The 14,742-nt window shown below is 39.9% G+C and overlaps 1 protein-coding gene across 1 annotated transcript in view; it reads right to left on the bottom strand.

The window, feature by feature from the left end:
* LOC136876438 (probable ATP-dependent RNA helicase DDX60) overlaps window positions 1-14,742 on the bottom strand; it is a 152,053-nt gene that overhangs the window by 113,507 nt on the left and 23,804 nt on the right. The window contains exon 2 of the mRNA XM_067150413.2: window positions 12,576-12,738. Within this exon, the coding sequence (XP_067006514.2) occupies window positions 12,576-12,731 (156 nt within the window). The 5' untranslated portion in view covers window positions 12,732-12,738. The remainder of the gene's footprint in view (window positions 1-12,575; window positions 12,739-14,742) is intronic.

Raw genomic sequence — 14,742 nt, 5'->3', positions numbered from 1 at the left:
GCCTGGTGTGAAAATGGGAAATCACGTAAAACCATCTTCAGGGCTGCCGACAGTGAGATTTGAACCCACTGTCTCCCGGATGCAAGCTCACAGCCGTGCGCCTCTAACCGCACGGCCAACTCACCCAGTGTTAAAATGTTTAATAAAGTTTAATGTCTTATTACAAATCAAGCATTTTGCCATTCCATTGCACTCGGTAAAAATATACGGCATAATAAAACACGACAAAATATAACGTGCTATTGAAAGGTCATACCACAACTAGCGAGTAACAAAGTATTGTCAGTGTGTCCACTCAAGGCCAACTGGTCCACTGCCGCTTGTTATGAAGCAAGGGTGAGGAAGCGACTGATAGCAGCTGAAGATCTCGCTCACCACAACCCTGCATGGGTAAGAGCTAATCTGTCATCATCCCTCTTCAAAGACAAGGCTTTGTAACGCTGCAGCATCTGATGGAAACTGGCTGAACTACCAGCACTAGAATTCAGCCGACACTTGTAAGTCAATAAGCAGAGCTTTATTAAAATCACGATTAAATATATAAAGAATCCCTAATTTTGAATTATGTTAAAGTAGCCCCTTAGAGAAAAAAATTAACTTCCCTACGGTATAGTTTGCTTCTAATTTGAACACCATCTTGACTTAAAACAAGTTTAGGAAAACCGCAGTTCAGAGCTCAATTTCATATAGAGATTATTTTAACTACCATTTTATAACTATATTTGCATTTCTTTTTGAAATGCTTTAACACTAATGAAAAGTGTATCACAGACTACCATGCGCTATAAAAACAAAATAATTTTACCTTGTTCCGTTTCCTTATAAAAACTCTTACAAACTTTTGACCCATGTTACAACAACTACTGAGCCGGTGGCCAGCCGTTCCAGCTCCGGCCGCCTCTTAAGCTGCCTATCCACCGATCAAGCCAACCAGCACAAGCTGTAAAATTAGGGCCCCATTCATTAAACTCCTTCTGGAAATACACCGCCTTTTCTTGCAGAATGGGGCCAGATATTGGCAGGCCCTTTTCCTGGTTTTGAGTGAACCAAAGAAATAGTGCTTCACATACTTTTTCATACTCACATTTTTTCTTGCTTTTCTAATTTTCAGTGCATCACTTGTTGCTCTGGTAGAGCACCACTTTTCAATTTCTTCCCTCTTTTTTCCAATCTCCCACTGTAACACGTTCAACACCATAATCTGAAGCCACTTTTTGAAGAGTTTCCCCTTTGTCCAGCCTCTTTAATGCACTCAACTTATCTTCCTTAGAATCAATCACTTTCTTCCATTTACTCACCATACTCACAGAGGATATGGAAACTATAACATCCGCACCCAACCATTACTACAATGAACAATGACTGAAGACTCGCTGCACCTGTCCTTGAGAAAAAAACAGTCCTACCGCCAGCGGTCAGGCCAGTGCTTGTCCAATGGTCGCACACTCCACACCAGGTGTCGCTGAATTTAGTCTCCACCAAAAGTTCAAATTAAGTCTACCAGTGTCGGATAAGCGAAGGTCGGATGAGCGAGACTACTGTATATGCCGAGAAAAGAATCTGAGCTAGGGGCATATTCCTACCACTTCATTCCAGAATGCAGGATTGAAAACCAGTCAGGAGGTTAATGAATGTTGCATTTCTGAAACACGATGATCATCTGCCTGAGAAATTCACCAGAATCTACAATAGATCTTTAGAAATTTTAGAGTGGTACTGCTTATGGGATATACAGGTTCATTGGAAAGACAGGAGGCTGGACATCATTCTTTGGACAAAAATGTCTTGTCTCACTGAAAGGCATTTCCCTGAGAGAATTCCACCAACAGAGGGAAATAGGTCAAGGTTATGCCTTTCAGCATTCAGTCTGTAAACATCTGTGAATTTACTAACTGCCGCCACAATCCTCTATTTGTAACTAGTTCTGTTGTCTTATTTAGTTCTATACCTCATATCTTTATATCGCTAGAAACTGCATTTAACCATTGTCATCTTAGTCTCCCTCTACTTCTCTCACCCTCTATCGGAAACTGATGGAACCAACCAGAGGGAAAAATATCCTGGATGTCATGCTGATAAAACCAGATGAGCTCTATAGGGAAACTGAAGTAATAGATGGTATTAGTGATCATGAAGCTGTTTTTGTCGTAGTTCAAAATAAATGTGATAGAAAGGAAGGTCTTAAAAGTAGGACTGTTAGGCAGTACCATATGGCTGATAAAGCAGGCATGAGGCAGTTTCTAAAAAGTAACTATGATCGGTGGAAAACGATAAATAAAAATGTAAACAGACTATGGGATGGGTTTAAAGAAATTGTTGAGTAATGCGAAAACAGGTTTGTACCTTTAAGGGTGGTAAGGAATGGTAAAGACCCACCTTATTATAATAGAGAAATAAAGAGACTAAGAAGGAGGTGCAGACTGGAAAGAAATAGAGTTAGAAATGGATGTGGAAGTAAGGAGAAATTGAAGGAACTTACTAGAAAATTGAATCTAGCAAAAAAGGCAGCTAAGGATAACATGATGGCAAGCATAATTGGCAGTCATACAAATTTTAGTGAAAAATGGAAGGGTATGTATAGGTATTTTAAGGCAGAAACAGGTTCCAAGAAGGACATTCCAGGAATAATTAATGAACAAGGGGAGTGTGTATGTGAGGATCTTCAAAAGGCAGAAGTATTCAGTCAGCAGTATGTAAAGATTGTTGGTTACAAGGATGATGTCGAGATAGAGGAGGAGACTAAGGCCAAAGTAATAAAATTTACATATGATAACAATGACATTTACAATAAGATATAAAAGTTGAAAACTAGAAAAGCGGCTGGAACTGATCAGATTTCTGGGGATATACTATAGACAATGGGTTGGGATATAGTACCATATCTGAAGTACTTATTTGATTATTGTTTGGTCGGAGGAGCTATACGAGATGAATGGAGAGTTGCTATAGTAGCCCCTGTGTATAAAGGAAAGGGTGATAGACATAAAGCTGAAAATTACAGGCCAGTAAGTTTGACATGCATTGTATGTAAGCTTTGGGAAGGCATTCTTTCTGATTATATTAGACATGTTTGTGAAATTAATAACTGGTTCGATAGAAGGCAATTCGGTTTTAGGAAAGGTTATTCCACTAAAGCTCAACTTGTAGGATTCCAGCAAGATATAGCAGATATCTTGGATTCTGGAGGTCAAATGGACTGTATCGCGATTGACCTGTCTAAAGCATTTGATAGGGTGGATCATGGGAGACTACTGGCAAAAATGAGTGCAATTGGACTAGACAAAAGAGTGACTGAATGGGTTGCTATATTTCTAGAAAATAGATCTCAGAGAATTAGAGTAGGTGAAGCTTTATCTGACCCTGTAATAATTAAGAGGGGAATTCCTCAAGGCAGTATTATCGGACCTTTATGTTTTCTTATATATATAAATGATATGAGTAAAGGAGTGGAATCGGAGGTAAGGCTTTTTGCGGATGATGTTATTCTCTATAGAGTGATAAATAAGTTACAAGATTGTGAGCAACTGCAACATGGCCTCGAAAATGTTGTGAGATGGACAGCAGGCATTGGTATGTTGATAAACGGGGTTAAAAGTCAGGTTGTGAGTTTCACAAATAGGAAAAGTCCTCTCAGTTTTAATTACTGCGTTGATGGGGTGAAAGTTCCTTTTGGGGATCATTGTAAGTATCTAGGTGTTAATATAAGGAAAGATCTTCATTGGGGTAATCACATAAATGGGATTGTAAATAAAGGGTACAGATCTCTGCACATGGTTATGAGGGTGTTTAGGGGTTGTAGTAAGGATGTAAAGGAGAGTGCATATAAGTCCCTGGTAAGACCCCAACTAGAGTATGGTTCCAGTGTATGGGACCCTCACCAGGATTACCTCATTCAAGAACTGGAAAAAATCCAAAGAAAACCAGCTCGATTTGCTCTGGGTGATTTCCGACAAAAGAGTAGCGTTACAAAAATGTTGCAATGTTTGGGTTGGGAAGAATTGAGAGAAAGAAGAAGAGCTGCTCGACTAAGTGGTATGTGATATAGATGTTGATTCCCATAGGGAATCTGAAATATTTGTTCCGAATGAGTAAATTTATAATACCAATATAAATAGTCCGTTATTGGACATTATAAATTTTCCAGCTAACTCATTCCTGGTTGCCAGCGTTTCGCCCTCGTGTGCTAGGCTGGGCTCATCAGTTGGTACCTAGCACACCTACCAAGACGCTGGCTAGTGCATACCGTGGAGGCCACTGCGTAGGCTAATTGTAGCCACCGGCAGTGCCAATGCACTATGAGACACTTCATCTCATTATCAAAAATTGATGCCTGCTTGGCTATCAGATGATATAGATGTTGATTCCCATAGGGAATCTGAAATATTTGTTCCGAATGAGTAAATTTATAATACCAATATAAATGGTCCGTTATTGGACATTATAAATTTTCCAGCTAACTCTTTTTTTTTTTTTTTTTTTTTTTTCATTTCAATATAGGCACCTGAGCCAAGGCTCTTCTTGGTGCAATACAAATAAGTGACAATGGCAGCTATATTCACAATCTGATTACAAAATAAAATACAGTAAGTATATAATTTAACATGGTGTAAGAGATAAGATAGGACAAAGCTTCCTAACCATAATTACCATACTACTTCAGGTATTTAGTTAGATTACTTTTGAAGATAGATAAAGTTGGTAACATTTTTATATTTTTTGGAAGCGAGTTATACATAGTTATAGAAAAATTCCAAAAGAGAGTTTTGACCATAACTAGTGGAATGAATCTGATTGTAGTGAATATTATAAATAATTCTTGTTTCATAATTATGAATCTGTGAATTGGTAATTACTGATGTGTTTGAGCGGACTAATTTGTTTTGAATTTTATAGATCATAATTATAGAAGCCTTTATGCGGAGGTTTGGAAGTGATAATATATTACAATATTAATTCCTGGTTGCCAGCGTTTCGCCCTCGTGTGCTAGGCTGGGCTCATCAGTTGGTACCTAGCACACCTACCAGGAATGAGTTAGCTGGAAAATTTATAATGTCCAATAACGGACCATTTATATTGGTATTATAAATTTACTCATTCGGAACAAATATTTCAGATTCCCTATGGGAATCAACATCTATATCATCTGATAGCCAAGCAGGCATCAATTTTTGATAATGAGATGAAGTGTCTCATAGTGCATTGGCACTGCCGGTGGCTACAATTAGCCTACGCAGTGGCCTCCACGGGGGAGGAACACCTGCTCTGGTTGGAGAGGGGAACACACATAACACACGCCCGAAATTTTTTCGGCTGGGTGGCCATCATCTTTAATAGCTCACTCAGTCGGCCCACTATAAACACAAACAGGCAGACGCCTAGTTGGCAGTCGCCTATCCTCATCATGACCTACTGCCTCATCCCTGGCGTGGAACTCCACATTCCCGAAGATCACATATTTGAAGACCTCCAAGCAGACGACGTTCCAGTTCTCAACGCCTTCAGACTACAGGACGGTCAGACCGCAGCACCATCTACTCACGTTTTAGTCCAACTAGAAGGAGAAGCAGCCCAACGCCGCCTGTTCACCACCGGAGCAAACATCCATAATAAAACCTACGCAGTGGTGCCAACCCCCCCATGCATCCTGAACCAAATAAAAGCCGACCCTTATCACATCCCCATCATCCAGGTGCCCCCATCGCCTCTACCAACCTTACCCACAACAACAACAACAACAACAACTACCCTCACAACCATAACTCCGTCAACTTGTACCCCCTCCCCAGACATATTCACCACCGTCACAACTTCCCACCCATCCCCAGTAATGTCATCATCCCAGCAGACCCCAGCCTCCCCACCACTGCAATTTCCGCCGGACGCCGCAGTCTCACCACCAGCAAACCAACAACAGACGCCCCCACCAGCCGTCTTCAGCTGTGTACTATGTGGGATATCTCCAGAAGTTACCGAGCAAAACATAATCCAAGAACTACGGAAAACTGGAGTCAATGTACTTAGAGCCATCAGAATTTACAACAGCCATGGACCTACTTTCATGATGCGCCTCCAGATGCCCAGTAAAGAAGACGCCCAGCACCTCATCAGTACCGGCGCACAAGTCTATGGTCGCCGCCATCGAGTAGAGCCCTCCCACTCCCCACCCCTACCCCCACGAAACCGCCAACCATCGATCAATTCACACCGCCGCCCCCAGCCAACCCTCCCCTGTGTTCCCCCATATCTACAACAAACTCCGTTCCCTCTCCCAACTGGACCCATCCCTCTACCTCTCCAAACATACGACCTTCTTCGCCTCCTCATTCTATCTCTCCATAACATCACCACCACCCTCCAGTTCCTAACCTCCAATAGCTACCCCGGACCCTACGTCCGACCGACTTAGGCACATCATACTCATCTTTAAGAATTGTATCACCTCATCCATCAGTCTGCATTGTAAAACTCACCAAAATATCAATAAAGTCTTATATACCAGCACTTAGACAAGACGCAAATCCTCTCCCATCTCCTAACTCTCCACATCCTTTACCCACCTCCTTCTTCCATCACATCTCCCCAACCCGCCCGCATCTCTTGGCCAGAGAGAGGGCGACACCCTCTAGGTGGCCCGCCCCACCCCTTCAGGGTGGGGAATGAAAGCATTGAAGCAAGCAGCAGCCTCCACGGTATGCACTAGCCAGCGTCTTGGTAGGTGTGCTAGGTACCAACTGATGAGCCCAGCCTAGCACACGAGGGCGAAACGCTGGCAACCAGGAATGAGTTAGCTGGAAAATTTATAATGTCCAATAACGGACCATTTATATTGGTATTATAAATTTACTCATTCGGAACAAATATTTCAGATTCCCTATGGGAATCAACATCTATATCATCTGATAGCCAAGCAGGCATCAATTTTTGATAATGAGATGAAGTGTCTCATAGTGCATTGGCACTGCCGGTGGCTACAATTAGCCTACGCAGTGGCCTCCATGGTATGCACTAGCCAGCGTCTTGGTAGGTGTGCTAGGTACCAACTGATGAGCCCAGCCTAGCACACGAGGGCGAAACGCTGGCAACCAGGAATGAGTTAGCTGGAAAATTTATAATGTCCAATAACGGACCATTTATATTGGTATTATAAGTGGTATGTTCCGAGCTGTCAGCGGAGAGATGGCGTGGAATGACATTAGTAGACGAATAAGTTTGAATGGCGTTTATAAAAGTAGGAAAGATCACAATATGAAGATAAAGTTGGAATTCAAGAGGACAAATTGGGGCAAATATTCATTTATAGGAAGGGGAGTTAGAGATTGGAATAACTTACCAAGGGAGATGTTCAATAAATTTCCAATTTCTTTGAAATCATTTAGGAAAAGGCTAGGAAAGCAACAGATAGGGAATCTGTCACCTGGACGACTGCCCTAAATGCAGATCAGTATTGATTGATTGATTGATTGATTGATTGATTGATTGATTGATTGTCCATTATTCTCCTAGGTAATCTATCTCCATGTGGCTCACATGACCCCACCACCAAAACCAGTTTATGGATACAGCTTCATCCATCGAGTTCATTCCTAACTTATCCATTATGTCGTTACAAGTACCCTCCTGCCATTGTTTCCACCTGTTTGTACCAGCAATCATTCTCTCTACTTTCTTGTTTGTTACTTCTACCTTATGAATAAGATATCTTGAGTCTGCCCAGCTTTTACTCCCGTAAAGCAAAGTTGGTCTGAAAACAGACCGATGTATAGATAGCATTTGCAGGAGCTGACTTTTTTTACAGAATACTGTTGATTGCAACTGCGAGCTCGCTGCATTAGCTTTGCTGCACCTTGACTCAATGTCATTTACTATACTACCATCCTGAGAGGACACACACCCTAAATACTTGAAATTCTCTACCTGTTCCAGCTTTGTATTAACAATCTGGCATTCACTTTTCTTGGATTTCTTACCTACTGACACCAATTTAGTCTCAGGAAGATAAATTACCATACTCATTGCACCCATTCTTAAGTTCCAAAATATGGGACTGCAAGCTTTTGGCACAATCTGCCGTTAAGACCAAGTCGTCAGCATAGACCAAACCACTTACTTTATTTTCACCTAACTGAATCCCTCCCTGCCACTTAATACCTTTCAGCAGATGATCCATGTAAACGATGAACAACAAAGATGAAAGATTACAGCCTTGTCTAACCCCTGTAAGTACCTTGAACTAAAATTCTCACTGCAGCCCAATTGTCAACGCAAATGCCTTTGATTGATTTTAACCCAGCAATGGTCGCACCATTGGTGCATCTTAATGTGGTCACGGTGGGTCAAGACGACCAACAAATTATTATTTGCTTTGCTTTATATAACATAACATCTTCTACCTCATAAAAAACTCTTCTAGCATATCAATTAATAGTGTTCTTATAATGTGAAAATGCGCTTACCTTTATTTTACAATACAGTTACTCATGTTATTGAAAATATTATTATAAAAAAATACACGTGTTCCAAACATTCACCATATTTTCTCAAAAATGGAAAAAGTACAGAAATATTACACTGGAATGTTTTCTAGGATAACATAGACAATAATTTTTTTCAAATGAACATGATACTAAAATTTTCAATGTTTTACACACATGAACTGCTATACAGGAAATCTGAGAAAATGTACTGAAGTTAACGAACTGCAAAATCAAGTGATGCTTTTACAAAATGGAGATGAGAGTCAATTTTGCACTAATTCAGCTTCTTATTCTGTTGTCTTGTTTAGTTCTATACCTCTTATCTTTATATCGCTAGAAACTGCGTTTAACCATTATTACACTGGAATGTTTTCTAGGATAACATAGACAATAATTTTTTTCAAATGAACATGATACTAAAATTTTCAATGTTTTACACACATGAACTGCTATACAGGAAATCTGGCAGGTCAGTTTCCACACACGTACTTCTTGCAGATCGCACAGGTTTGATAACATTCATTCCCTGTTCTGGGGCATCATGCATAGCTCTCTCATTTCTTGGAACATTCATCTGTTCGAGTATCTTCAGGAATTGGATGATCTTCAATCAGGATGTGCATTATTTCTCATCTTAACTTACGGCTAAGATTTCCAGGCTGCAAACAAGACCTCATATAAGGAAGAGCCAGTTCCTTGGCAAGTTGTTTCAGGAACTGCCTTCTTATGAGATGCTTGTCTTTGTTATTCCGAGCATTTTGCAGGTGTGGCATAAGATGAAATATGCTGTTAGGAGCCATCTGTGGAATTTTCTTCCCACAGAACAGTGGTGGTGGTGGTGGTGGTGGTGGTGGTGGTGGTGGTGGTGGTGGTGGTGGTGGTGGTGGTGGTGGTGGTGGTGGTGGTGGTGGTGGTGGTGGCGGTGGTAGGGGTGGTAGGGGTGGTGGCGGCGGCGGAAATATAAGTGTACATTTCATAGTAACCCACCACGACTGTTCTCGTGCTAATAATCTACCCTTAATCCCATAGTCCTCCAGTACGATGAACACCTTTTCACTCGGTACGAAACGTAAATATAACTGTCTATTCATTTCGTAGCATTTTTCAATTATCTGGCAGATACTGAAAATCTGATCCTGATAGCCCTTCTGTGGTTTGAAATCACACTGGTTTACATTCAATTTCCTCTCAACCACTCATTGCACCCTTCCTCCAAAATCTCAGTGAACACCTTGCCTGGTATACTGATCAATGAGATATGGTACCTCAATAGTTATTGAAATCCTTCCTGTTGCTTACTCATACATAGGCACAATTAATGCTTTTGTCCAATCAGATGGTAACTTACTAACACTCCATACTCTATGAAGCAATTTCTTACCTGCCTTCCCACTATATTTCACAATTTCAGGTTTAACTTCACCTATTACTGCTGCTTTATGATAAGAGTTTGTTTACCATCCTTTCCACTTCCTCAAGCGTAATTTCACCAACATCATTGTCCTCCTCCCCATGAGCACAGTTGTTTGCGACACCACCAGGAAGATTATTTTTATGCTGAGAAGATTTTGAAAATATTCCTTCCACCTGTCCAATGATTCCCTGGAATCTAATATGAGTTCACCTGATTTAACCAAAACACTTTTCAGTTATTACCAAAATCTTCCCATGACTTCTTCTTGGATTCAACAACTACTTGTTTCACTTTGTTCCTTTCCTCTGTGTACAGTTCCCCATCTGCATGAGTACTTGTTTGGAACCATTTCTGATAGGCCTTCTTTTTACATTTACAAGCTGCTCTCAAATCATAATTCCACCAAGATGTTTGCTTTTTCCCATCTTTACACACAGTTGTTCCTAGGCATTCCCTTGCTGTTTCTGCTACAGCATCCCTATATGCCACCCATTCTCTTTTTATATCCTGAACCTGCTTACTGTCCACTGTTTGGAACTTTTCACTAATCATATCCATGTACTTCTAATTTTCTCATCCTGGAACTTTTCTATCCTTATTCATCTGCAGACAGATTTTACTTTCTCTGTCCTAGGCCTAGAAATACTTAGTTCACTACAGATCAGATAGTGGTCTGTATCATTTAAAAATCCTAACAGATTTCCTGAATTCAAAGTCGGTTAAGACATAGTCTATTACGGATCTGGTGCCCATACCCTCTTGTGCAAAGCAGTGAACAGCCTTGTGCTTGAAGAATGTATTCATAACTGCTAATCCCATACTGGCACAGAAGTCTAGCAAATGCTGCCCATTCCCATTAGCTTCCATATGTTACCAATCACCCTTTTGTATCCTTCAGTTCTATTTCCAGATCTTGCATTGAAATTGCCCATTAGCACTGTCCTATCCTTGCTGTTGACCCTGACTACAAGGTTACTCAATGCTTCATAAAACTTGTCAACTTCAGTGGCAGCTGGTGGTTTAAAAGTTCAGTGATGCACAATTTTTACCATTGATATAATACAATTACTGGCTAATTTTCAAATCCAGATACATCAACAATACTTTTTATTATTAAAAATAAAACAAACATTTTATATTTCTATTTTCACGAATATTACTACAACCCAGTAATATTTTTTTTCATTTAAGAACTCTTTTATCATATTGAAATGAAACACTTTGAGGTAGCCTAATTCCGGTATTGTATCTGGTTTCAAAATTAAACGTCGCGTGGGCCTACCCATGCGTTTCACCTTGGATTTTTCTTCGGCAGTACATTGCGGAAATGGCCCAGACATTAAAGACTGCACCGAATTCATGATCTGGCAAAATATCACTAACTGATAAAAACGTACAATAATAAAAACACGCTGACACGAATGTTTACACAGTGAAATCAATAAGCTACTTAGCTTGTACGCACATAACAAAGTTCACAACTATACTGAAGGAAAGGGCGGTTTTTATTTTCAAATTTAAAGCCATTATTTATAAATCCAGCAGATGAACTTCCATCCAATATCGCTAGGTGACATCCCTGTTCTATAACAGACTCTCACATTGAGCGCCAACAGTCTCTAGCGATTTTGCTAGTAGTTGGTTACGTAGGAGCATGGCCGACTGGATCCCTTGCTACGCTGCAAGGAGCTAGCTAGAGCGACGCATCAAGTTGGCCTTGGTAGGAGGAGCCAGGTTGATAAACCTCCATTTAAGCAATGTATAAGAAGCCACGCCTATCTTTTCCTCTACCCGTGCACCCCTCTAGCAGCATAAAAGCACCCCTCTGGCAGCCCAGGTTTCATCTTATCTCAGGTTGACTCTCTGCTGCAAACTTTTCGGCTCCGCAGTGAACATCTAAGAGTGCCGGCTTGTAGTCTCCTGTAGTCAGTATTTGCTCTTTCAAGCTCTTGAAAGGTTTGTCTTGTTGAATGAAAATATAGTAGTTGAGTAATCCAAATTATAAAACTTTATCTAAAATAAATGTAAAACATTAATGGGGATAGTGCAAACCTGCAACCTTATGGAGAAACAACCCCTGGTCAACTTCATTCTCATCTGTACCCTCACATGGTGAATACAGCAAGATAATTCTCGTCTAATTCCTCCAACTGCCAAATCTACCCACATCATTCGCTCATTTACATGCCTAACAGAAACTACATTGCGTGCAATAGTATTCCTGATGAACAATCCTACTCCATCTCTGCCCTTCCCTTTTTAACACCCATCAAGTACACTTAAATCTATCTCTTCCTCGTTGTTTCCCCTTACCCAAATATTATAAACTCCCAACACATCCAGATGCATCTTTGGAAGAAAAATATAAAATACAGTAATGTATTACAGTAGAGGAAAAGAGGTCCACAACACACCAACTGTGTAATCTTTGAGGCCTCTATTTTATGTCCTGCTCCAGAGTTAGTTTGTACTGAAATGGTGACTATGTGACTAAGAAAGTACATGGTTAAGTGGATAACTTATGCAAAACAAAATGTACACACTTCTACCATCAGATGCCTACATTCAAATACAGCCTAGAAAGTAAAATATTAACAATTATGAACTTCTAAATCATGCAGAGTTTTTAAAATCAAAAATTATGATTTAAAACGGCAATGAATCTAAGTTCTATGTCTTACTTTACCTTCAATTCTGCTTCTAACTGCAAAATGACAGCATCAATGTCAGGAGTTCCTTCTCCTTCATTACCATCCATCATGACGCAATCCTCATCATCAGATGAGGAGATTCCTGGAGACTGTACATCACTGCTGTCACTGTCATACTCAAAATCCATCATTAACAATCTGTAATCATAAATAAAGACAATAAATCAGTTTATCAAATTTGCTATGAGAGCAACAGGCTTGTACAAGACTTGACTTGCCAGATATGCGGTTTTATGTGGAACAATACATACTTTTCCTCATTTACATCCCTTTAAATCAAATGCTGAATGTTCAGTTTTTATCAAAAACAAATTCTCTCTTTTAAAATTTTGCACCATAGATCATAATACTGCTGTTATAAAGTATGCAGTTTCAACGAAAGAGTAGCCCACACAGATTCTGTACTCTTTGATTCTGACCAAATATCATCACTACCAAGAACTGTAAGAAATTTAATTTTAAAATTTGTAAGTGTAAATTTATACTAATGAACTATGCTCATTTTTAGTTTGTAATAAATATTCTACACTGGTGTATTATTATTTTTCAGTTAATATATCCTTGATCTCTTCCTTCATTCTTTAAAAGGTTTCAATGGTTTGATTTTCATACTATAAGGATGGAGAAATTAATATAAAATTACCACAATCGGCAAGTCTTTACCAGTTTGTGAGACAAGATGTGCCAACGAATTGCAAGGTTTTATACTCATCCTATTTTAGACCTGTATTGATCTATGCTACGCAGCCTGGATACTCACTAATCAAAACCAAAGTAAGAACCAAGCAGCCAAAATGAGGTTTTTGAGGAGCATCCAGGGAAAGACAAGATAGATGTGAAATGACAAAATAACGAGAAGAGTGGGAGTTGTAAACTTCAAGAAGAAATATACATAGCAAAGCTGAAATTATTTGGACACACGATGAGAATGCCTGGGGAGAGAATTCCAAAGAGAACATTCATGTAATGGACTATATTGAAACTAGAAGAGTCGATAGCAATATAGAGCTAGAAGGGGAGTCGTGGAAAGATCGAGCAAGGTGGAGAGCTTTCATACACTACCCTACTCAGACAGAATCTGGAAAAGGGAATGGATGAAAGAGGAGGGAAGAAGAAATCAGTGTTCTTTATTTGCCCCAGGAAATCTGGCAACCCTAAACAGGACAAACTGGGGCTCCAGAGTACACATCTTACAACATGACATGTACGATGGCAACAGGGATCATCATAGGTATTCGCTCACTGGTGAGTGTAGTTCTTAAAATGCTTGAAGAGGCCAGTTCTAACACCACAAACTTCAGGTCATTTCTTCTCTGATCAGTGGCAGTGACTCAGCCTCTGGATACCAAGATTGTGGATTCAAGCTCAATAGAGATAGTCCAACTGTTAAAGGACAGGAAACAGTCCTTTAAATACCCATGTTGCCATGTGAAAAAAGTCACATATACATTCATTCATTCATGTATTTTTATTTATTTATTTATTTATTTATTTATTTATTTATTTATTTATTTATTTATTTATTTATTTATTTAATTTTCTTTAGCGAAAGGACCCAACAAGCAAGGCTCACTTTAACCCAGATCCACCCAAGACTTTATTTTTTGAGAATCAACTTGTAACTTTCAGCGTTAGGTAATGTGCACGTGAAGATCCCAGAATAGCTTTAATTTTATTTATTTGAGAAAAGGCCCATGCCATAGGCCCTATATGGCACGCTGGGCGGTAGTGCTGTCCTTCATTTCGAATACAGAAATTTTTATTCTGCATTGGGCCTATTAATATGCTTTCATCTGACATTTTGTTTTGTAAATCATCAGTATACATGTTTTTTCTTCAATATTTGCATACTGTATATTAAAAAAATAATGATGTTCTAGAGCTATAAAAAATACTTAGATGTTTGATTTTTGGTGCTAGGGATAATTTTATAGGGGTTGTAAATGACCTGGCTGGCCCCGTGGTGTAGGGGTAGCGTGCCTGCCTCTCGCCTGGAGGCCCCGGGTTCGATTCCCAGTCAGGTCAGGGATTTTTCTCTTGACCTGAGGGCTGGTTCGAGGTCCGTTCAGCCTACGTGATTAGAAATGAGGAGCTATCTGACGGTGAGATGGCGGCCCCGGTCTCAAAAGCCCAGAATAATGG

Source organism: Anabrus simplex, chromosome 6 (genome assembly GCF_040414725.1).
Source record: "Anabrus simplex isolate iqAnaSimp1 chromosome 6, ASM4041472v1, whole genome shotgun sequence".
Taxonomy (NCBI): Eukaryota; Metazoa; Arthropoda; class Insecta; order Orthoptera; family Tettigoniidae; genus Anabrus; species Anabrus simplex.
This window is presented reverse-complemented; position numbering and strand designations above follow the sequence as displayed.